General features: G+C 34.7%; 1 protein-coding gene and 1 non-coding gene across 3 annotated transcripts; both read left to right on the top strand.

Annotated features, from left to right (window-relative positions):
- The first annotated feature begins 9,088 nt into the window (after positions 1-9,088).
- Positions 9,089-13,416, top strand: LOC120071877 (tubulin beta-3 chain). 2 transcript variants are annotated; one of them, XM_039024285.2, is made up of 4 exons: positions 9,089-9,502; positions 9,889-10,289; positions 11,305-11,574; positions 12,444-13,416. In XM_039024285.2, exons 2-4 carry the CDS (start codon positions 9,896-9,898, stop codon positions 13,118-13,120), a joined length of 1,341 nt encoding a protein of 446 aa, XP_038880213.1. In that variant the 5' UTR covers positions 9,089-9,502; positions 9,889-9,895; the 3' UTR covers positions 13,121-13,416. The 2 variants fall into 2 exon arrangements, with proteins under 2 accessions (XP_038880213.1, XP_038880214.1); XM_039024286.2 differs by having other exon boundaries at positions 9,186-9,502; positions 9,872-10,289.
- A 1,993-nt stretch (positions 13,417-15,409) lies between these two features.
- On the top strand, positions 15,410-15,565 carry LOC120072440 (5.8S ribosomal RNA). The gene has a single exon (XR_016528059.1). It is a non-coding gene; the product is annotated as a 5.8S ribosomal RNA (ribosomal RNA).
- Positions 15,566-24,840: the final 9,275 nt, after the last annotated feature.

Here is a 24,840-nt window from a genome sequence, read left to right on the forward strand (position 1 = left end):
ATCCAACATCAACCATTAGCATAAACGTAATATTGGACTAGAGGGGTGCAACCATACATACCCTGCTAGTCCCTAGCATAAACATAACGTAAGATTAGGCTTGGAGGGTGCAACCATACATGCCCTGCCAGCCCTGGAAACATAAATTTCTCTGCCATGATAGGAAGATGAGGACTTAAGCGGAAACTAACTCATTTGATGATTAGCGGGTCTTACAGTCAGTAGGGCCAGAGTCGCATCCAACATCAACCATTAACATAAACGTAAGATTAGACTGAAAGCATAACTTGCACCTAATTAAAACTTGATTTTAACGTAATTGTGAACAAACATAATGCATGGGGTCCCTTGTAGAGAAACGTGTTCTAAACATGTAATGCAATATAATAATTAACATAATCATGCAACATAATAAAGGTACACTACCATAGAACATTTAAAGAGAGGGTGAGATAAACTACTTACTATGATCTAGTTATTCCTTATTATTCTTTATGATTTGATCAGTAGAGCTTTCCCTTTTTAAACTAGAAGGAAATTTGGGCAGCACCTTACCCGAGCTTTTCTCTTTTAACCTCACAGAACTTCCTCACTCACACTTACTCTTTCATACGATTCTTTGTTACTGATATTTGTTTGAGAATGGGTTAAATCTTCAGGCAAAGGGTCTTATTTATAGTAGTTTTGAGCTCTTCTCAGTGTGAAAAATCATCGTACAGGTGGCTTCTTTTAAAATTACTTAGGGTTTAAGGATTCCTCTCAATAAGACACCTAAACTTGACTAACGTTTGCCCTTACATCATCATTCTTTGTTTGTATTCAATTTTAGGGGTTTTCTATGTATAATCTATAAGATCGTGGCCAAATTCAACGCATAATTCGCGCTTCTGTCCAAATCTCGCTCTCTTTGTTCTCAGAATCTCGCTCTCTCCAGCTTTCTCGTTAGTTTGGCTCTTGCGACTCTCGCTCTCGCTGTTCTCGCTCTCACTCTCGCTCTCGTTCCTGCTCCCGCTCTCTCCCACTGTCTCTCCAATCTCGCTAGTTTTCACGCGTGGTTGCCTTCACTGCTTGTGGATTCCACTTCCTCTTTTTAACTCTTTCAAATTTTAAGAGTATATGGGCAATTAATTCACCTCCAATTCTTCCAATGAGCAGTGCCCAAACAAAAAGTTATCTACTGCCCGTTGTCTCCTGAATTAGCTAGCGTCCAACTTCTAATTAATCCTCTCTGATTCTACTCCCTTATTCATTATTTTTGGATAATGAATAAATTTCCTATTTTTCCCCTTCTAAATTTCCACCCCTTTAAATAAAATTTTGTCCTACTTAATATTTGACATTTAATTTCCTGTATGCATACAAATCTAGGTTGTTACAGGTTTTTTGTACGGATGACTCAAATTATCTGTCCTACTTTCTAAAAAATGTGAGTTTTTTTTTTCATTTGATGACGTCAACACCAGGTGAGATTACCATTAAATCTTCGCGCGCATGCGGTAATGGCCAACTTTGCTCTTGGCTCTCTCGCTGCTCTCTCTCGTTTATTTTCATTCTTTTACAGATCACTCTCCTCTCTGGCCCTCTCGTTGTCACGCTCTCCTCTCTCTCGCTCTTTTCTATCTTGCTAGTTGTCTTGCTCTCCTCTCTCTCACTCTTTTTTTCTCACTCATTCTGTAACATCACCGGAGAAGAATGGATTTGAGCGCTCGTCGGAGGAGGATGAGAAGAAGAAAAACACGAGAGAAGAAGAAAGAAGAAAAAGAAATGAGGAAACGCAAAAGAAGAAGAATGAGAGAAGAAGAAAAACGAAAAGAGAAAAGAAAATGAAGAAGAAAATGAAGAAGAAGAAGAACGAGAGAGAAGAAGAAAAAAGAAAAGAAAAAAAAGAAAAGAAAACATAGTGATGATGAAGAGTGAAATAAAATAAGGGTAAGTTGGTAAAATGCTTGGAGATGATATAAGTAAGAGGTCATAAATCTTAAATTTTTAAAAATTAGGGTTTTTCTCATTTTGGGCCTCTAAAATGGGTCATCCATGCCATTTTCTCTACTTGAATGTAGTTTTAATTAAGGACTAGAGTTATTGAGTACTGTTTTGTCTTCTGGAAGATGTAAATATATTGTATTTGGGTTTGCTATGGTTACAACTTTACTTTTTTTCTTTTTTTTGGGAAATTGGAGTGTATGATAAAATTTAGGAATTCGTTCGACAAAATCGATCAATAATAAGATTTATGGCAGCTCACATAACATGCACATGACCACAAATTTTTAAATACTTGATTTGTCCTTGTCTGATTCGTAGTTGTTATTGATGAAAGTAAGTGTAAAATCATAAACAAGGTTGAGTTCTATATAGAGAGTAATTGCTGATTTTTCTCAACAACTATCTTCCTAATTTTCCTAATGTAGTTAACATAATCGGCATATTTTATCATTAATTTATATTTTGTTTAACCACTTTTCGAATTAATTTCACTTTAATTAAATATATAGATTTTTCTACCAAATACATATTCTAGATTTCCATAGATTATGAAATTTCATTTTATCTAATCAAATCTCAAATTTATTTTAATTTTTAAATTGTTTTTTATTAGCTTATATATATTCAAATTTATTCAAATCTTTGAATTATTTTTCATAATTTTATACATATTTTTAATAAATTAGCTAGATTTTTCTCACATCCTTGAAGGTTTAAATTGTATTATATTATTAGATTTTTATATTATTTTAACGATTTGGAAAAAAAATATTCATCACTATTCTAAAAGAATAGCCATCACTTTTGTTATTGTGTTTATCAATTTAGGTTTTGTTGTGGTTTTTTTCACAAACTATTGTTTTTACTATGGCTTTACAACAGATTAGACTTCTCTTTTCTTCTTTTTTTCTTTCCATTTTTTCCTTTCCATCGATCTATCGATTTTCCTCTTTTTCTCTTCATTTGTTATTATATGATGATTCAATTTCTTTTGTTTCATTATTATAATCAACTTTTTTTATTTTTGGACCAAAGAAGATGGAATCTTGTTCATCAGAGAGAATTAAAGTTAGACATTTAATAAATCGGAACTTCCGCAGTTGTGAGGAACGTTGGAGAATTGGAGTTATGATTTTTATGTGGTGGTTGACTATTTTCTAATGTATGTGTGAATCTTTCGAATAGAAACAAAACCTTCTCTTAAAAGCACATTATTATCAATTTTGGTTTATTTAACTCTTTTTCAATTGGTTTAACTTTTTGTTACTAGATTTAGTTTTATCTAAACATTTTCACTTAGTTTAAACATGTTGTTATCAGTTTCAACATGTAATATCAATTTAAATGTATTTTCAGTTTGCTCTCGATGGGCTCTGAAAGTTAATTAATATACATTTACAAATACAATGTAATTGTAACATGAAGTTATGAAATTAATTAATCTACATTTACACTGTAATTATAATATGAATTTATGTGATTTTAATATTTATTTTTCTTGTTTCCTGATTTAAATTAGAGTTTCTCTCTAATTTTTCTCCAACAATATCTATTTGAATCTATCTTTTGTTATATCTTTTTTATCATTTGTTTATACATTTTCTTATTTATATTAATTTTTTTTATGTATATTATACTATTTATATAGTTTATACTTTTTAAAATGTAATCTAATGATATAACAATATATCATTGGTATATAAAACATATTTATATACATATTTATTATTTTGATAAGATTTGTTTTATATTGTTTCTTTTGTTTTAAAAAAAACCTAATCCTTATTTCTAAAGTTTCAATATATTTATAATTTGTGAAAAGAAAATCTAAGTACTTTCCTCCCTACATATTTTAAAAAAATATATATTTTTAAAAAATCCTAATTCTATTTTTCCTCCCTCTTTATCTCATTATTTTCTCTCTCTTCAACATCTCCTTTAAAAATATGAATTTATGTGATCTTAATCTTTATTTTTCGTGTTTCTTGATTTAAATTAGAGATTCTCCCTAATTTTTCTCCAACAATATCTATCTGAATTATTTTTGTTATCAAATTTTGTTTTATTTTGTTTTATTATTTGTTTATACATTTTGTTATTATATTAAATTTTTTGTGTGTATATTATTACTATTTATATAGTTTATATTTTTTAAAAATATAATCTAATGATATAACAATATATCATTGATATATAAAACATATTTATATACCTATTTATTATTTTGATAAGATTTGTTTTATATTGTTTCATTTTTTTTTAAAAAAAAAAACATAATCCTTATTTCTTATATATTTATAATTTGTAAACAAAAAATCTAAGTACTTTCCTCTCTACCTATTTAATATATATATATATATATATATATATATATATATATATATATATATATATATATATCTAAAAAAAATCCTAATTCTACTTTACCTCCCTCTTATCTCATCCTTTTCGCTCTCTTTCCTATTTCCTATTTGCAGCAAGCTTGTAGCCATAACATCTCCAAACATCTCCTTTAAAATCTATGCTAGCATATTGAACCTTTTATTCTTTCTTCTCTCACAATCACCCTACATTTCGGTTTGCATGATTGTCAAATCTTCTTTTACTCATCATTGACAGGTTCTCTAAGCAGCCGCATGCCACCACCGGTGACCATCGCACCACAAACACACCATCGTGGTCGTCCATTGAAGAAGCAACCGCCAATCGTTTCTCAGTGAGACCACATTGGCGAGTTTTTAGATTTTCGAACCGTTTCTAAGATTTTGATCATGCTATTTGTTTTTTAGTTTTTGGTTGAGATTGTAATTTTTTTCACTTCTAGAAGTTTAGATGGAGTGTATTTGCAGTTTTCGAGTTGTTTTTGAAGCATTGTCTATTTGTATTCAATTTGTTAGTTTTTGGGTAGTTTGATCATTTACCAATTTGTATTTTCTATTATTTAAATTTTTTTTTTACTATTTTTACAATTTTGAAATCCTTTTTGCCATTTTTTCAAATGAAACTTTAAATTTTGCTATTTCTCTTGTCAGTTTTTTTTTTTTTTTTTTGTGGTAAACTATAGATATGTCCCATTTTTAAGTACAACGTAATTATTTGGTAATATTCTTGAATGTGAACACTCTTTTAAAAATTAGGGACAGTTTGATATTTCAGGAGTAACAAATTAATAATTTTTAGATTTTGAAACTTTTTAGATATTTTTATGAATAATGAAACTTTAAAATTTGCAATTCCTCACGTCAAGCCCATCAAATGCTATGCCTATTTCCTTCAAAAGGGGACATGGGAAAGAACGATTAATCTAACCGACTTTATAGTGACTTTAAATCAATAACAATAACCTTTATCTATGGAATATTTGACATAGCATGTGACATATTTGACATAGCCTATTATTTAACCTTTAAATGCATGTGACATTTTTGACATAGCCTATTATTTTTTCCAACAAAGTAGATTCAAATCTCTCAAGTCTAGATTAAGGATATACATTAAGTAGTTGAGCTATGTTTAAATTGACGTTGACATATTCTATTATAAGAATTAGTAGCTTACTCTTTATATATAATATCATAGTGGTCTTGTATTTGATCAAGTTATTAGTTTGACTGTTCAATGTGATCCTTGATTTTTTCCCTAAATTTTGGGGTTATATCAATATAAACCTTGAACTAATAATTGTATCAAGTTAAACCATGAACTTTCATAAGTGTATCAATTTGTACCCTCTATTAATTTTGTCATTTAAACCTCTATACTTCCATAAAATGAATTAATTTTATATTCTTAATTAAGATTCCCTATTCATATATCGATTCTAATGGTCTGTTTTATTAATCCAACATTTCATAAGTCTACACATATGTTAGAATTGAATGTATGTAGAATTTCAAATGTAATCTTAACAAAGGATTTAAATTAACTTATTTATAAAAATTTAGAAATTTAATTGAAATAATTATAAATTTTGCAAATAATTTTCAAATTAAGTCTAAAGAAAGATGTTAATTGATATACTTATAAAAAAAGTTTAAGGTTAAATCGATATCTACTAATTGGAGTGTAAAATAAAAATTTTCCTTATTTATTTATTTATTTTTATTGTTATGGTGCTCCTTCATTTTGATGAAGGGAAGGCAAGGAATACTTTCTCCATGTGCCCACTTTTTTAGTCTGATATACACCATCTTTTTGGCCTTTTCTTCCAACATTGGTGAATAATATCACATAAGAGTTGTTTGTTAATCTTAATTATCTCAAATTTGTTTTAAATTCTTGAAATGTTAATTCAAAAACTCTTAATTAATATGATTAGAACTTAAAATAGTTTAAAGAATTAATATTTAAGTCATTGTTTTAGATCATTAACATTATATTCACGTAGTTAATTAAAAAAAAGTTTAAAAACCTGTTTGGATTGACTTAAGAAAAAATATTTTTTTAAAAAACTCACTTTTATATAAACATTTTTTTTTAATAAAAATTGATTAAAATACACTTGAAAATCTATTGTGAGTAGTTGTCAAACACTTAATTTTTTTTTTTTTTTATAAAAAATGTCTTAGTAATAGTAGTAGTAGAAGATAATAATAATAAAATAATAATAATAATAATAAAATAAATAAAATAGTCCATCCGAACTTATTCAATTTTAATTCACGCATTTTTAAATGTCTAATGATAATCATTGTAATTTTAATAAATCTTGTTAATTTTTCTAATAAACAACAATAATATTTCCAAAATTTATAATAGATAATATAAATTTTTTTAAAAAATAACAAAAATAATTAGTAATAAAAGATTTAATTTAAGATTTATTGGAGGTAGGGGAATCAGAATTGAATATTTGTGATTAAAATTGACCAAATCCCAAGTACTTTACCAAAATATTATTTTAATAAAAAAATATATTCTTTACCATTTCATATTTTAAAAGAAGAATTTCAGTTCAATTTCAAATTGACACATGAGTAACAAATTCACAAATTATTTGTGCACAATAGACACTTATTTGAAGGCTAAATTATAATATAAAAAATATGTTTGAACGTTGTCCTTCATTTACAAATATTATATTCTTTTAAAATTGTAATATTACCTAGATCTTTTCATAAATATTTAAAATAGAGTATAAATATAATATTGAATGAAAATTGAAATCTTTAATGATGTGGCATAGTCCTATTATTATGGAAGTTGAGACGTGGACGTTGTCATACTATTCAAATCTCAATTTCTATAAAATATTTTAAGAAATTTTTACTTCAATGATAATTCAAAATATTTAAAAAAGGTCAAAGAAAGCATTACATTTTTTGAAAGAATATATATACATATATGTATATATGTATATGTATATATGTATATGTATATATGTATATGTATATTTGTAATTTAACCTAAGTTTAATAATGTATAAAGACTTTAACTATTAGTTCAAATAACAAAATTATTTGAACACAATTCAACTAATTTGAGGTTATAGGTCTGATCAAGGTTAGAACTTCAAAACTTTCATAGGTAGAACCAAAAAACTTATCCGTACACATTAGATTTGATTTTAGTCTATGCATTTTCAAACTTGATATTTTATCTTACTTTCTATTAGAGTAATGATAACTTGACGAAGGATAAAAAAATACCAAAACTTTTGGAATAAAATTCACATTTGAAAATACAGATGTAACAACCTGAAATCGTGCATTTTCAAAATTATAGAAATAAAAAAAAAAAAAATTGAATTCCATTTGATAACCATTTAGTTTTTGAAAATTTGTTTTTGGTTTTCAAGTTTTAAGAAACAAAACCATTCATGATTGATAATGGTTTTTGATTTTCTATTTTTAAGAAACCAAAAAAATGTTTGCTAATTGTTTTTAATTTTATGTTTTTGAAAATTAAAACTAAAAATATACAATCGTGTTTTTATTTTTGTTTTTTAAAATTCAAAATACGTTTTCATGAATTTTTTGTTTTTATATTTTTTTAATAAAAATAATGACAAGCTTCTTTTGTAATATTTTTCATCTAGTATACATAGTTATGTATATATATATTTATTTGATACTTTTAAAAAAAAATTATATGGATAAAATAATATGAATATTTGAACACATTAATCACAAACAAAATGCAGAAAAATAACAAAACTAAATATATTAACAAAATATAATAAAAGTAATTTCATTTTTATAAAAGAAAATTCCAAGAGAATAAGGTAAAAATAATTACAACAAATTCACAAAGTTTTTTTATAACAATTTTGTTACTCTATCCTCATAGTGTCATAAAAAAATTGTCTAATAAGATGAACAAATTAATAATCCATAAATACCTCAACCACACGCATTAGTAAATACAATAATGTATAAATGAACTATACTATCTAAAAGGCTATAAGAGAGAATCTTTAGATTTTCCATTTTTACCTTTTTTTAGATGATAGTTATAGGCTTATCTCAGGTAATTGGACATTTTATCATTAAACAAACAACTTAATTATCAAACTTAATAAAATTGCATATCAACTTTTATAAATAACTTATATTTTTTAGACAATTGATTTTGATTACACTCAAAGTTTTTTTTTTCTTTTTTTCTTTTTTGAATGCCACTTCTCCTTGCTAGTTATGTAAATGTTGTAGTTTTTGACCTTGTTCTCGGTTTATCGAAAATAGTGGGAGGAACGTCTATTCACAGATCTAACCAAAGAATTTTTACGAAACAAATGTCAATGCTTATCATATATATTTTATCATCCAGTTTGATTATTCCTTTTTTTTTTTTTTTTTTTTTTTTTTTTTTTTTAACTTGAACCCGTTTGAAAATTTTCGATTTTATATATTTTCAACCTTAAAATGCCAAATTGATTGATTTCAACCCGAGCGGTCGAACATTTACTTTAAGCTTTTTTTTTTTTCGATTTTGTTCGATTTTTTGGTTGAAAATTGTTGTTTAATTGTTTACAAAACAACCAATTCATGACTAAACTTAAGTCGAGTATAACTCCATCATTGCAATAATGTCAAAGGTTTAATACATAACACATGACAAAGCTAATTCGAGTATATAACTCATCAAACGCAATTACCATTTCAAAGATTAATATCCAATCTCTAATCAAAATAATAATAATGAAATAAGACAAAACATGACTAAAATAATTCACCATGAGCAATGAGAATTTTCCCACTAAGATAAACTAAACACAAATCTTCATATGGTTTTTCCTTTTTGAGTTGCACTCAAATTTTCATAGTTGAAATTTACCCATCAAACAACCAACAATCTTCAAATTCAACCAAGATTTGACCTTACACCCTTTGATGGCCAAATCCTTACCCTCTCCATCTTCCATAAAATTCTTATATAAACCACCATCACTCTCAGTTCTCAATTCACTCTCTTCTCTACTCCCAATCACCTGACTTGCCTCTTACTCCACCGCCAGGTTCCGCCCTCTCCCGCCGGAGCCCACCCCATTTTCCCCTGTATCGCCGGAACATCTCCGGTAAGTTTCAATTCATCAGATCTGATTACTGCATTTGATTACTTGCTTTGTAGTAATGTGGAAAATTTCATATCGGCGTTTTCCCGAACTGGGTTCTGCTTTATTTTCATATTCTCACAGCACAATGCCATGAATCTGTTATTTGATCGGGTTTTTTGGAAATCGGTATAGCTTTATGGTCATATTCTGGCACTGAATCTGCGATTTGGTTGAATTTTACTTCCGATCCAATGTTTATGATGATATTGACATATATGCATTCAATGCAGAGGAGTTGTGTTTCGATTTCTTACTGATCTTGAATTTGTTATACTTGTGTGTGTGTGTTCTCTAATTTCGATGCCAATTGAACTATGTGCTTAACTTCAGAGTGTCCTTGTGGGCAGTGAGAAGATGAGGGAGATTCTCCACGTTCAAGGAGGTCAGTGTGGCAACCAGATCGGATCCAAGTTTTGGGAAGTTTTGTGTGATGAACATGGCATAGATCCGACTGGTCGATACACTGGAACCTCTGATTTGCAACTTGAACGTGTAAATGTGTACTACAATGAGGCTTCTTGTGGTCGCTATGTCCCTCGAGCTGTGCTCATGGATCTTGAGCCTGGTACCATGGACAGTGTGAGGACAGGTCCTTATGGACAGATCTTCAGACCGGATAATTTCGTGTTTGGGCAATCTGGTGCTGGTAATAACTGGGCCAAGGGCCATTACACAGAAGGAGCAGAACTCATTGATGCTGTTCTCGACGTTGTGAGAAAGGAAGCCGAGAACTGTGATTGCCTTCAAGGTATAATCTATGTCTCAGATCATGTGCTTGATTAGATGTGATTGTTTGGATCTAATGAGAAGTGTTTAAGTTGAGTCCTTTAGATTTACAATTAGTTGTTTTGCTAATGTACCGTTTACTTTTATATTTGAATGTTCATGTGGGATGAGATTTTAAGACATGATTGAGAGTGTCAAACAATGGATCCAATATCAAAAATGCCTTTTTACTCCCACGTGCCTTGCATCTTTGTTTGAGTTATATACTTATATTATAGAATATTATTAAACTCATTCAAATACTATGGTCTCTTCTATGAAATAACTTCCAAAAGTGCCAAAAAGTACGTTAACGTCTTCTTTTGTTACTTTACTTTTGCTTTTAATACTGTTTTCAGAAAAGTGCACTTGGGTATGCGAAGTGTCAAGCACTTCTGAGCATATCTTCTTCATGGCCTTGCTTTGTTGCAAGGAAAGGTCAAGCCAAAGTCGATAAGGTCCATGGTCATTAATTAATTAATTAATTTTGTACACAAGAAGACGATTTTTCTTCATTTTCTAACATCTAAGATCTGAAATTGTTTTCTTCTTTATTGATGAGAAGTCACTACATAATCAAACGGTCTTTCACGATAAGTTACTTCCTTGGTCAGCTCGTTTGGGTTCTACTCGTCTTCTTGCATCAACTTGGTGTTCTCTATCCATGACCTTTTCAAATTATTCTACTTAGGATATTAGTTTGAATTGGACGCTTTTATTTTTTTGGTTTAAGCTCATTGTACCTTATTTTTTATTTTGTTTCTTATATTTTGAGCAATAGACTATTTCATTATATCAATGAACAGATACCTGTTTTCTTTATGTCGTTTGCTTTTTTCTCAACTTTACTGAGAAGTCATAGCCTGCGTGTTGCTGTCATTCATACGCTAGAATTTCTGTTACACAGAAAATATTACAGATTCCTATCATGGGATTTCTGATTCATTAAGTGCTTTTAACTCAGTTTGCTTGCTTGGCATTTTTTTGTGTTCTCACAGGTTTCCAAGTGTGCCATTCACTTGGTGGAGGTACTGGTTCTGGAATGGGGACTCTTCTGATTTCCAAAATCAGAGAAGAATATCCGGACAGGATGTTGCTTACTTTCTCTGTCTTCCCTTCGCCAAAGGTGTCGGATACAGTTGTAGAGCCCTACAATGCAACGCTTTCTGTTCACCAGCTCGTTGAGAATGCAGATGAGTGTATGGTGCTGGACAATGAAGCATTATATGATATTTGCTTCAGGACTCTCAAGTTAACTACTCCTAGCTGTAAGTATGATATCCATCATTTTTTGACAGACTAGAACATAATGGTGTGAAGGAGTTGATTCAGTATTTCAAGCTGCTCTAATGTAAATTTGTGATTTAGGCCCTGGGATAACAATTTCGTTTTCAGTTTTATGTTTTTTAAATTTATGTTTGTTTCCTTCCCAACATTATGGTTTTCACTTTATTTAAGAAATACTTGAGTTTCAGTCAAATTCTAAAAACAAAAACAAGTTTTTGGAAACTACTTTTTTTTTAGTTTTCAAAACTTGGATTGATTTTTGAAAATTTTAGTAGACCGTGTATAACAAAACATAGAAACACATGGATGGAAACAGTGTTCAGAAGTTCAATTTTTTAAAAAACCAACATTAAACTTAAATAGTTATCAAACGAGACTTTAGTTATTAAAATTCAGGAGACACATACCAATTGGAATTAAAGTCAATCTTGTAATGGGCATTCGAAGATGAAAGTATCTCCAATGTTCTTAGGTTCCCCTGTGAAAATTTAACTTCCAAACCTCTAACTTTAACTGCAAACTCTTAGATAACTTTATCTGGCATTCTATGATGTCCAATAATCTTACATTAAACTTAAGATTAGAGCTGCATCTTCTTTTAATATATACTCAGAAGCTTTCTGCTTCATTATATTTTCTCTTTCAAATAGAGATCTGCCAATGGCAACATGTTAAATGAGTTGTAGGATATGTCCATTAATTAAAAAATATTTTATTAATGTATCAAGCATTGCCAATAAAACTTCTCACAGCTCTTAGAAAAGCACAAAGCTATGCTGAATTTCATTCCTACCCTTCAAAAGTGGTAACTAAATCTGTTTTGTTTTTGACTTTTTTGCTCTTGAAACAGTTGGGGATCTCAACCATTTAATTTCTGCTACAATGAGTGGGGTGACATGCTGTCTCAGATTTCCTGGCCAGCTTAACTCCGACCTCCGAAAACTCGCTGTCAATTTAATTCCCTTTCCTCGTCTTCACTTCTTTATGGTCGGATTTGCTCCTCTTACTTCACGTGGGTCACAGCTATATAGGGCTCTGACCGTCCCAGAGTTGACGCAGCAAATGTGGGATTCTAAAAACATGATGTGCGCTGCAGATCCACGCCATGGCCGGTACCTCACTGCCTCTGCCATGTTCAGGGGCAAGATGAGTACTAAAGAAGTTGATGAGCAAATGATCAATGTTCAGAACAAGAATTCCTCATACTTCGTCGAGTGGATTCCAAACAATGTTAAATCCAGCGTTTGTGACATTGCTCCTAAAGGACTTTCCATGGCATCGACCTTCATTGGAAACTCAACCTCCATTCAGGAAATGTTCAGGCGTGTGAGCGAGCAGTTCACAGCCATGTTCAGAAGGAAGGCTTTCTTGCACTGGTACACCGGAGAAGGAATGGACGAAATGGAGTTCACTGAAGCAGAAAGCAACATGAATGATCTTGTTTCTGAGTATCAGCAGTACCAAGATGCCACAGCTGATGAGGAGTATTATGAAGAGGAAGACGATGACCCCGAACAGGAGGAGTAACTTTCGTTATCTGTGAGTAACCTATAGTGTATGATGCTGCCTATATATTATATATATATGGTATTAGTGTTCAGCACAAATTCTGTGCTTCCTGTGGGTGTTTCCTTTTTTTCTTCTCTATCTGTTGTTTCAGTATGCTGTTTTGTTTGTAATGTTAGAGTTATCCCATCTTCACATTGTAGTTGAAGTTGTCAAGTAATGGGGAGAAATGAGGAGTATTTGTGTTTGTATGAGTTTTCACTTCAGGATATTATCAATTGATTGTTTAATATAAACTTATCGGATCAGTTTCACGATTACGTGCTTCAATTTTTCAAGATTATGCTGATGTGTTTGGACTACAATTTCAAGTGTTTAACTTAAAATGTCATTTTGGAAGAAATTGAAGTGTATGACAACTACTCAAAATAGTTTTTCAAGTTCATGTTAATGAGTTTTGATAAAAAATGTTTAAATAAAAATGAGTTTTCAACATTTTTTTCTCAAGTCAATTCAAATGATGCTTAAAACAATCTTGAAACGACTTTTTCCATAGGGTATAACTCTCACATGATAACCAAAACCTTTACTCAAGGGTAGAGCTTATGAGGAGGCTGGCAATTGTTCCGTTGTAGCTTGTCTTAGGTAAAAAAAAAAAAAATGGTTAAATTACAAATTTAGTCTAAAATTTTAAGGTCTTGCTTGGTAAGCATTTCATTTTTGGTTTTTAGTTTTTTGAAAATTAAACATATTCCCTCCATATTTCTTACAATGATTTGCACAATGTTTTAATTCTTAGTCAAATTCTAAAAACAAAAATCAAATTAAAAATTTAAAAACTACTCATTTTAGTTTTCAAAATTTAGCTTAGTTTTTTAAACCATTGACCAAAAATAGATAATAATGGAAGAAATTTGGAGGTGGAAGTGGTATTTTTATAGCCTTAATTTTAAAAAACAAAAGCAAAAAACCAAATCGTTACCAAATGGGGGTCTAAGTTTGAAACTTTTAAAATGTGTCTAATAGATCCTTACACTTTCAATTGTGTCCAATAGGTCCCTAAATTTATAAATTTGTGTCTATTAGGTTATTTACCCACTCCACATTTAAAAAAATTCAGACTTACTAGTTACTACACACAAAATTGAAAGTATTGGATCTTAGTAGGCAAAAGATTTAGAATATAGTAGGAACCTATTTGGCACATTATTAAAAGTTCAAGAACCTATTAGACATTTTTTAAGTTCAAGACTTATTAGATACAAAATTGGTTTAAGGGCCTATTAGACACATCTTACCATTATAGTGACAAATTTGAAAGTTTAGGATTAAATTTTTAATTGAACTAAAACTAGAGATTTAAAATTTTAGCTTACTAGATTTTCAAAATGGAAAGATTATATATAATTTTTTTTTATTGCGTAAATATAATTAAGTTAGTAGATAGAATTGTTTACAAGTTTTTAATCCGCATCTTTTGGTTGTTCTTTAAAAAAAAATCTTTGAAACTCTAGATTGGCGCTAGCTTGAAGCGGGGGTAACTTGTATGATGGTTGTAACCTAGATGGTGGTCGCCGAATCCACTTCTAGTAATTTGACTCCAGCTAGATACTTCATATATATTTTGGTTTGATTGTTGCATCTTGTAGAGTGATCATCGGTACTATGGCCATTTAGGCTAAGAGAGTTTGAAGTAATAATAGGTTTATGATGCCATTAGATGTTCCAGACTACACGATGCTACACTGATGTATTCAATGAGTCTATAGACTTGACCATTAGGTTTAGGTAATCTTTAAAATTTCATCATGATGGGAATAGATCATTGCAATTTTTGGTCTTCAACGAGCAATTTCTATAAGTGCGAGTCATCAACTCGCATTGACTACGCTCTGGCCCTTGTACACACCGCTCATCATTCCTACCAATTGAATAGTCTATTGAAGTGTTCGGATTGCGACGACGTGGGCTATTCGCTACCCGTGATGTTACGAGAAGTCTATTGAACCTTATCATTTAGATGAAGGAGAAGTCTGAACAAGGTTTCCATACGTGAACCTACATAAGGATCATTGCCGATGCCTAAACTTCAAACGACTCATGAACTTGTTTACAACAAACTATCCGCGTCGGGGGCGGGGGAAACATGTTCTTTGTTGGCCCCCTCCCCCTCTGCAGGCCTAAACTAAGCCCTCGTGCAGGTTGCGCCAAGGAACTCGAAATGAATTCATTTGCCCCCTACCCTAGCCTTGGCATGCCGGGGGGGGGGGGGGGGGGGGGGAGGAGTATTCTTATTGTATTACTCACAACGACTCTCGGCAATGGATATCTTGGCTTTTACATCGATGACGAACGTAGCGAAATGTGATAACTGGTGTGAATTGTAGGATCTCATGAACCATTAAGTCTTTGATCACAAGTTGCACCTAGAGCCTTCTAGCTGAGTACATGTTTGCATGGGCGTCAAACATTGTTGCCCCCACATGCGAGCTCATTGTGCAGGTGAGGGTACACGCTGACCTTCTGTACACACCATCGTGCAAATGGCTTAAATTTGATCCAAATTAAGTGTCATACCCCTCCTAGATTACCTTCTTAACCTGGAAGAAGATGTGACGACAACAGTTACCAACCCTTTTACTGACACTTACTACCTAACTAACCTGCTTAACCTATCTTAGATCCTGGCATACATATATTTTAACCAACATACTAAACAGATTAACTTTAAAATTAACACATTTACATTACAGGGTTTCATAACATTGTTCATACATACATTTATGTACATTACAACTTAGTGAATCCAACATATGACACTAGTCCCCGTATGACAGACACATGTGTACTAACAATTACAAAGTCATCAATCAAGATTCCTTCAACCCGTGTCTTTGAGCGGCAGAGCAGTAGCAAAAATGTCTTATGGGGAGTGACCGCTACCTGGGGGGAAGGAGGGGGGAGCATTTTGAAAACGTGAGCTAGAAGTCTAGTGAGTGACTAACGTTTAAAATATAAGCATCATACATAAAACTGATAGTAAAACTGAAAGCTTTAACTGGAAACATAAACAACATTCACATAAACATTATAACATAACAGATCATATTTGTACATAGTTGAACTATTCCTCAGTTGAGAGTGGCCCTCTTGCTCAACTCCCAATACTTATACTTAGCCTCTTATTTGAGAGTGAGCCCTCTTGTCAGCTCTTTACCTTACTTAATTGCATTATTACTTAGTTGAGAGAAGGAACCATTTTGTCCAACTCTCCATACTATTCTAGGTTAAGGTGTGTCGCCTTTGTCCACTACCTTCTACCTAGTTTTCCTCATAGTAACCTAGGTTAAGGTATGTCACCTTTATCCATCACCTTACCCCATATTAACCTAGGTTAAGGTGTGTCACCTTTGTCCATCACCTTACATAGTCTTTCTCATGGTTTCCTAGGATAAGGTGTGTTGCCTCTGTCCATCACCTTTCTCCTAGTCTTGCCTGTTCTACCTGCACGTAGACTGGATTCCATCATTAGAACTCATATCTAGGACTTAGCTCCAGTACCTTCACATCTAGTCCTTTAGTACTGTGCTTTCCATATGTTCTAAGGCATATTATTATCTCTATATGACTTAGTTTCCCTAAGGTATTCAGTACTAACACATACTCATGAACATACTTAGTAGCTTTCTAAGTCAACGCATAAACATAACATTAAAGAGATGTGTTACTTTGGTAAATTACTTGAAATTAGTTTTCATAAATAGTTTTCAGTAAATATGAATTGCTAAATCATTCATAAAGCACTTGCAAATCATTTAAAGCATTTAAAGCCACTCACTATATCTAGTAATTCTCCTAATGTACTCTTCCTTTTGATGTCAAAACTGTGGACATCACAACACATTCTATCCATTAGCATTGGGTTCCCTTTTGGGACTAACATTTCATAACTAGCTTACTTTATCTTAGTGTGTAGCCTTACCTTCCAATGCCAAGCACCATTAGGCGTTGAGTACTTATCCAAATTATTAGGCCTTAACTTGACTAGGCGGCAACACCTTCACCATCGCCTATTACCATACATCCATGTCTTGCCTTAGGCGTTCCACAAGCTGCATTGCCATGCATGGCCTGCCTTGCCTCCTATGTATCCAAACTTTTAGCTCATGCTTACACAGCCCATCGCATGACCCAATGGCCGGGCAGTGCCAATCGTCATCCCTGATTTCAGATCCTGAAACAAAACGGAATCTGGTGAAAAAATCGCCTTACACTTCAAATCTCTTGTTATTTTACTGATGGATAACAAATTATACGATATTTTAGGCACATGTAAGGTATCACGTAGAATTAAACCATTAAACAGAGATATATTGCCTTTTCCCGCAACAGGGGCAAAAGACCAGTCTACAATTTGAATACGTTCATTACCAGCACTTGGGTTATATGACATAAATAACTTTGAGAAACTTATAAGATGATCGGTGGCCCCTAAATCCACAATCCATGGTTTTTTTTACCATTTATACTAATCATGCCAAAAGAAGGGAAATTACCTGACTGTGCAATTGCACTCACCCCAACCGTACTCAAGTTATGCTTACTGTCACCAGACGACTGCTTCTGAGTCTGTTCATCTACTGAGTCACTTACCAGAGCACGACTAGTATTAGATTTATTATGAGACTGTCATCGCCTGCTGTTTGGGGGCTTCCTGTGTAATTTCCAACACTGATCCTTTGTATGCCAAAGCTTCTTACAATGTTCACAAACTGGTGGTAGTTTTTTATCACCATCAGCACCGAACAGCTTGGCGACGAAGGCAGCTGCATCAGTAGTAGGAATGGGATTATTCATGGCACATGACCGATCCTCTTCCAACCGTATTTCAAAGCAGACTTCTCTTAGTGAAGAAGTTGGGCACTGGCCCAATATCCAACTACGAACACCATCAAATTTAGGGTTTAATCCAGCCAAGAACACATAAACACGATCTGCCTCCTCAATCTTCAAGTATTAGACCCCATCCTGTGGACAGTTCCAGACAATCTCTCTACACAAGTCCATCTTCTGCCACAGCATTAATAGTTTGTTAAAATAAGAAGTAACATTCATGGACCCTTGCTTGCATTCATGGAACTGTTTGTAGAGTGTATATAGCCGAGAGGCATTCTGTCTTTTAGAGTATAGATCCTGCGCTGCCTCCCAAATATCCTTGGTGGTTGCAGCATATAGTAATGGTCTTCCTATCTGGGGTTCCATACTATTTACCAAAACCGAACGTAACAACGAATCTTCTCCTTTCCAAATTCGTTCTTGTGGGTCACCTGGAGCCAGCTTTGGAATTTCCCCTGTCAAATATCCAAACTTTTGATGCCCTTTCAAGGCCATCCGGATTGATTGGGACCAGGAAAAATAGTTCTGGCCATTCAATTTTTCCCCTACGATAAATCCTATAGAATTATCCATCGAACCAGATAAGTAGGAAACATTAGGCACAATAGGTAACGAGTTTATCGGATTTTTTGAATAAACCGGTTGAGGATTTACACCGAACATTGTATCCAAATCAGAAATATGTTGTTGTAGGTAAGCCAACCGTTGTCTCACATCGTCTGGGTAACGGGTTGAACTACACGTGGCTAGAAACGGTGCTGGTCGGCTAGGCTGTTCAAGGCTTTGGGCAGTAAACATAGAAGGGTTGGCCGACGCATACCCCACCAGATAAGAAGGGTTGGCCGACGCATATCCCACCGGATCAGAAAGCTGTTCGAGACATCAGACGGTGAACGTAGAAGGATCGGTATACGAAAAAACCATCGGGTCGGAGTGGAAGTCGAAGGAACGATGTTGCTCATCGCGGGTCTGCCCTTGCTCAACCCGAAAAGACCCGACCTGTTGCTGCTCAACCGGAAACGGAGCGGAACGGTGTTGCTCATCGCGGATCTGCCCTTGCTCAACCCGAAAGACCCAACCTGCTACTCTCAACCCGGAACGGCTAGGTTTGCTCTAGACCGGGTCTGATTCTGCTTAAATCGGACCGAGAAGCTTGTTCTTCGCGTCCAAGGCTGCCGTTTCTCCCCAGATCGTGATCGATTCTCCCACCATAGGTCGTCTGCTCTTCACGGCCAGCTCCAATCGCGACCAAACTTCGGCTTGTTTCTGCGTGCAAAAGCCCAATCGGCGCGATATGATGTGGTGGCTCCACTGATGGAAACTCTCCGATGATTGCAACTGGACGGCAGAAAGTAACTCCGGTAGGGCAACCTAAAAACAATATTTTTCTGCTTCTCGGATAGCCATTTCATGTCAAAACTCGAAGACCCATCAACAGAAGAAGATTGGGATTGATTCTTTTCCATAACGGCTAGGGTTTCATCACCTTTCTCTGATACCATGTTAAAAATAAAGAATAGGGAAGGAAGAACAACAAGATTACGTGGAAACCCTAGTATAGGGAGAAAAACCACGATCTAAAGACTTTTCTTATTCTTTTAATTTGATACTCTGAATACACAGGGACACACTGTATAAATAGACAGTAGAAAACCCAAGGGTCTACATAATTACATAAATACCCCTAGGTTAATAACCCTATTTTTAACATGTAGTAATAGGAGTAGTTTGGTATTATAAATTTTATTTTGGTTCGATTGGAGTCAAATTAATGACATCGATCCCCGATCTGAACACATAGGTTGACGGAAGCTTGATTGATGACTCTGTAATTGTTAGCACACATGTGTCTGTCATATAGGGAGTAGTGTTGTATGTTGGGCTCACTAAGTTGTAATGTACATAAGTGTATGTTTGAATAATGTTATGAAACCCTGTAATGTAAATGTGTTAAGTTTCAGTTAATCTATGTAGTACATTTAGTATGTTAAGCTCTAAAGTTGTAAATATGTTGCACTTGCTGCTCCTGTTATAAAATATTGTTGCTATTAAGTCATAAATGCATATCAGGGTTTTAAAATAGGTTATAAATATAAGTTAGGCAGTAAGTGCCAGCAAGAGGGTCGGTAACTACTGCCGTCACATTCTCTTTCAGGTTAAGAGGGTAATCTGGGAGGAGGTGTGACAAGCTGGTATCAGAGCATGAGATTTTGGGAAGAAAGGGAAAGTTTAGTATAAGTCTGAGTTCTAAGTGAGTTCTTAGCATGTGTACTACCTAAGTAAAAGGAATATGTCAAGCAGAAGTGGCAGGCAGAGCAAGCAGACAGATGACGGGGACCCTGACCCTACCTTTAGAAGCTCTGAGATGCAAAAGAATGAGGTTTGCCCAGAGGTTGGTGGCAAATATGGAGTCTATTCTGGTGAATTCAGGAAAAAGATATGATATCGAGAAAGCCCTAATCAAAGTTAATCCTAAGAGGAAGGGAAAAGACGAGCAACAGCAAGCTCGAAAAGTACCAAAGGTATGTTGATTATAAAAGTAGGAACAAAGTGGTCAGCGGAAAGTGAAAAGAAAAAGGTTCAGATCTGTTGATGGTCCAGGTAATAGCTCTAAGTTTGAACTTGTTAATGAGCTAAAAGCTAGTACGGTTAAGAAACCCTTATGTGTAAAGTGTGGTAAGCCATAGTTGGGAAAATGTTATAGTAGAAAGAACGTCTCCTCCCAAGTGTGGACAGGCAGGACATTCTAGGAAGAATGCCCTTAGTTAGGTCGAGAAGTCCAGTTGACACGGAGAGTGTTTTTACAGCTAGTAGGTTAGTTCAAAGGTATAAAAACTGGAAAATAAGGTTCCAGTGGCATTGCAAAGGAAAGGGAAACATGACCACCCTAGTAATAAAATGAACGTCATGACTCAGTAGGGAATGAAAGAGTCATCTGATGATGTAACAGGTACAATGAACTATTATGACTAGGTTGTTTGTACATTCTAGTATTACTTACTATGAACAAGTTAATATCAGAGTAGCGCAATAGAAGCATAGTAAAGAAAAAGGTTATAAAGTTTTACAAAAAAAGGGTGTTGTGAAATCCTAACTATAAGTAAGTCCAAGCAAATTTCGTGGACGAAATTTCTTTTAAGGGGGAGGAAATTGTAAACCCTGTACTGCATTTTTCCTACTTAAGTGTATAATTGGCGTACTAAGTAAGATTAAGGTTATGTTGAGTAAGGTTATGAAGGAGTGTGTAAAGAGTAGGAAGATGGAAGAGGAAAAATCCTAAGTGTTGGAAGGTTCGAGTGATTTGGAAGTTAGATTTAACGATTGGAAATTTGGCCAAGTATAGGCCAAGGAATTGGTGGCGTTGGAAAGAAGGTTTGAGGAAAGGAAATTTGACTAAGTGTTGGAAAGGTATGGATGGAGCCTTGAGCATGGAGACCCCTTAGACGTGGCATGAAAGGCGTCCTCAGTGTAGGTGTTGGTTTGGAAGAATAGGCGTTGGTTTTGCCTTGGAGGTTAGGCAAGCCATAAAATGGCTAAGTGTTGCCATAGGCGTTGGCCTTATGTTAATCGTTGAGGTAAGAACAATGGCAATGGCCTTGATCTTTGAAGTTAGGTAGGCCATTTGATGGCTAAGTGTCAATTATGAGATGTTAGGATGCGTTGATGCGACAAGTAAGGCAAGGCATAGGCTGACGCATGGACCTTGTTAAGGCTATGGTGAGCAGCAGCAAAGGGTTGTCAAGGTTAGTATGGCATGCAGCTAAATGTGCTAAGTGAGGCATTGATGCACTGAGGCTTGGGGCAGGATATGCGGCAACCGTCCTTTTGAGGTTATTAGATGCATGGTTATGGGAATTGCACGAAGCTAAATGCATGGTTGCACGCGGGCTGCACGAAAATGAGCACAAAGTTGAGTGCAAGGTTGAGCGCAAAATGATGAGTGCAAGACGATGAGGTATATGATGTGTGCTAGGGTTGCACGATGAGCACAAGATTGAGCGTTGCGGTTGGTCATGCATGTTGACCAGTGTGCGGAGATGAGCACAAGGCATTGAGTACACAATGCGTACTAGAGATATGCAATGAAGCAAGGAAGCATGTGATGAGGTATGCGATATGCGTTGAGGAAGGCTTAATGATGCGTGGTAATTGGCACTCAATTTACTTGACAACCAACTTCCCTTGGACGCATTATGCGATGCATGTTCCTAAGATACGCGTTGATAGTCATGCGTCGATGGTCATGCATTGGAATGAAAATGCGCCAACAATGTATGCGATGACCATGCATCCTGCCATAAGTTTTCTTGCATTCACGCCAAGTATAACATGAACGCAAGTTTCTCGGGTAATCCAAGGTCGAACACAGGGACTTGTAACTATATGTTTGTGGTGATTGTGCATGCAGCGGTTGAATAAAAGAATGGAGGGGATATTGCTACGTTAATCCTACTCCTATTCCTATCTAACAGACAACGCAATGAAATATGTATGAAAGGTAGAGATGCGACAAACCTTGAAATGAAATAAATGTGTGGGAAAATGGATAAAATGTGGAGATGTTTTCATTGCAAAACTTAAGAGTGATCATAAGGGAACCTTAGTCAATGTCAGACTATGCGATCATGTTACAACCATACACGGCAAGTCATTTTCTAATGGAAATGCAGTGCTCCTAATTCTAGGACGCATGTGTTGAACGCAAAGTGTCCATAGAGCTTATTCCTAAGTCTTTACTTTTGTCCTATGCGATGATGCAAAATGCCTGAAAGCAAGGTGACCACATTCAATCCTATCTTATCTCTAGGATGCATGCGATGCGTTAATAACAAATAGTGCTCATTCCTAAGCGCCTATCTCTGGTATTATGTGTTCTAATCTGGCTCTCCCAAGCCTAGATTCTGACTTGACCTTCCCAAGCCTAGGTCCTGTTCTTAGACTACTCTCCCGAGTATCTCTAATGGATGAATGAAGCATACATAATACAAGACAATCGCATATACTTTGTTGACCTACAGTTGTTACTATCCCTAGTGAACAATGCATACCTTGCTTAATGCGTCCAACCACTTACCCTCTCGGGCAGTTGATTGTTGCTGACTTCACTCATAGACAAGCAATGCATTAGCCTATAGATAGGCATTGTAGCAGCTCACACTAAGCAAATAAGGTTACTCACATACTCGCGCAATGCATACCTCTTGGTAGTTTGCTATATGCTTCATATCCCTAATCCACATGACTAAGTATGCAATATCCAAGCAATCCCACTAAGTGTTGCAATGAAAGTAAAGATGCTAAGCAAGAAGATGGAGATGAAGTCGAAGGAAAAGAGAAATGCATTGAAAACACCTTGTATTAATTTCTTAGTTCCAAAATTTTATACAATACAATATGAGAAAAGAAAGGAAAAGAAATGACCGACTGGAAGCAAAGATTTGCAGGAAAAGAAATGACCGACTGGAAGCAAAGATTTGCTTCCAGCGGATGTGCATCAAGGCTTCTGGTGGTGCCATGGATGGGTGGAGAAGTTGACTCTCTCAAGATCTAGCTCTGGTCGAAGGCTTCAGTTATCACTCGGAATGGATGTAGGAGGTGAAGAACTCTCAGCCATCTTCTCACGCAGTTTATCTAGATCCAAAGGATCCGCCATAGGCGAACCTCAGGCGAAAACCTTGGATTCAACCTTGGGTGTTAGATAAAATGAATTTGAGCTCATCGGCTTCTATTTATAGAGCTTGGCCGTCGACAGCATTAATTGGACTGCTCTGAGTTTGACGTTCGGCGCATTCGTCCTTTCTGAACCTCTGCCACTAACGGCGTAGTAGGTGAAGTGTCAACATCATCTTTGGATTTTCTCGAGGTAGATACGTTGATCTGTGCATTCCACCTACCTTGCATTGATCCCATTAGTTGCATTGTCACGTAGCCTCAATCATTCAATGACTGCATTTGCTTAATACCACAACTTTACACGATGACTGCATTCGCTTGACGAGCGCAACTCCCATGCGATGGACGCATACGGCTGATTACCGCAACATCCATGCGTTGATCGATGTGTTTGCCTTTGCGATGGAGTGTTTCTCCACATGTGGTCGTCTATGCGATGGTCCGAATTCCGCGTTTGCATTCATTTCCTGCATTGGCTACAAAAATAGAACATTGAATGCACAATTTATGCAAAGTAATGGGTTAGCTGAGATTCGACATGCTGATCGATGAAAACTCTTTTTCTCATGAATTTTTAGCACGATCGACACAATTTTTGCCTAACAACCATCATAATTCTAAGTAAAAGGACTAAGATGACATGCATATCTGCATGTCATCACTTAACGCTTTGTTGGTGATATGTTAAGACTATGCTATGTGTGGGCTAGGACATGCATTGGTTTAAGACCATGCGACCATAATAGGGACGCGATAGCCTCAAGGTGAGCTATGCGTTAGACAAGGTTAGGCGATGCATTGTCTGCATGAGGCATGCGGCCAAGTGATTGCAAGCATTAGCTTGGAAGTTGAGCCTTGCACTGATGATCAAGAGGAAAGGATCAGCTTAGTGACCGACTAGCTAAGCCAGCTGTCATGCTTAGGATTGTTGTTATCCCTTTAAGGATGAGGTGGCAACTTAACAATCAAGGGAAGGTATGCAGCTGCTAGTATAAAAGGGAAATTTGGCTTTGAAGAGAGGGTTTTAGCAAATCACTCGTGCAAATGGAGTAATTCCAAAGCCATTCAAACCCTGAGTGTGTCTAGTTTCTGAGGTTGGGTTTTCGAAAGGAAATTCTAGAGGAATCGGCCTGGACGATGAAGGATCCGATTGAAGGTCGTAGAGGACTGTA

This window comes from Benincasa hispida, chromosome 2 (assembly GCF_027475165.1).
Source record: "Benincasa hispida cultivar pf3 chromosome 2, pf3_genome.v1.1, whole genome shotgun sequence".
Taxonomy (NCBI): Eukaryota; Viridiplantae; Streptophyta; class Magnoliopsida; order Cucurbitales; family Cucurbitaceae; genus Benincasa; species Benincasa hispida.

Excerpts from the sequence above, each read along its gene's own strand:
- LOC120071877 (XM_039024285.2), top strand. The coding sequence starts at position 9,896 with ATGAGGGAGATTCTCCACGTTCAAGGAGGTCAGTGTGGCAACCAGATC. Across the intron at positions 10,290-11,304 it reads GAACTGTGATTGCCTTCAAG|GTTTCCAAGTGTGCCATTCA; the intron begins GTATAATCTATG and ends GTGTTCTCACAG. Across the intron at positions 11,575-12,443 it reads CAAGTTAACTACTCCTAGCT|TTGGGGATCTCAACCATTTA; the intron begins GTAAGTATGATA and ends CTCTTGAAACAG.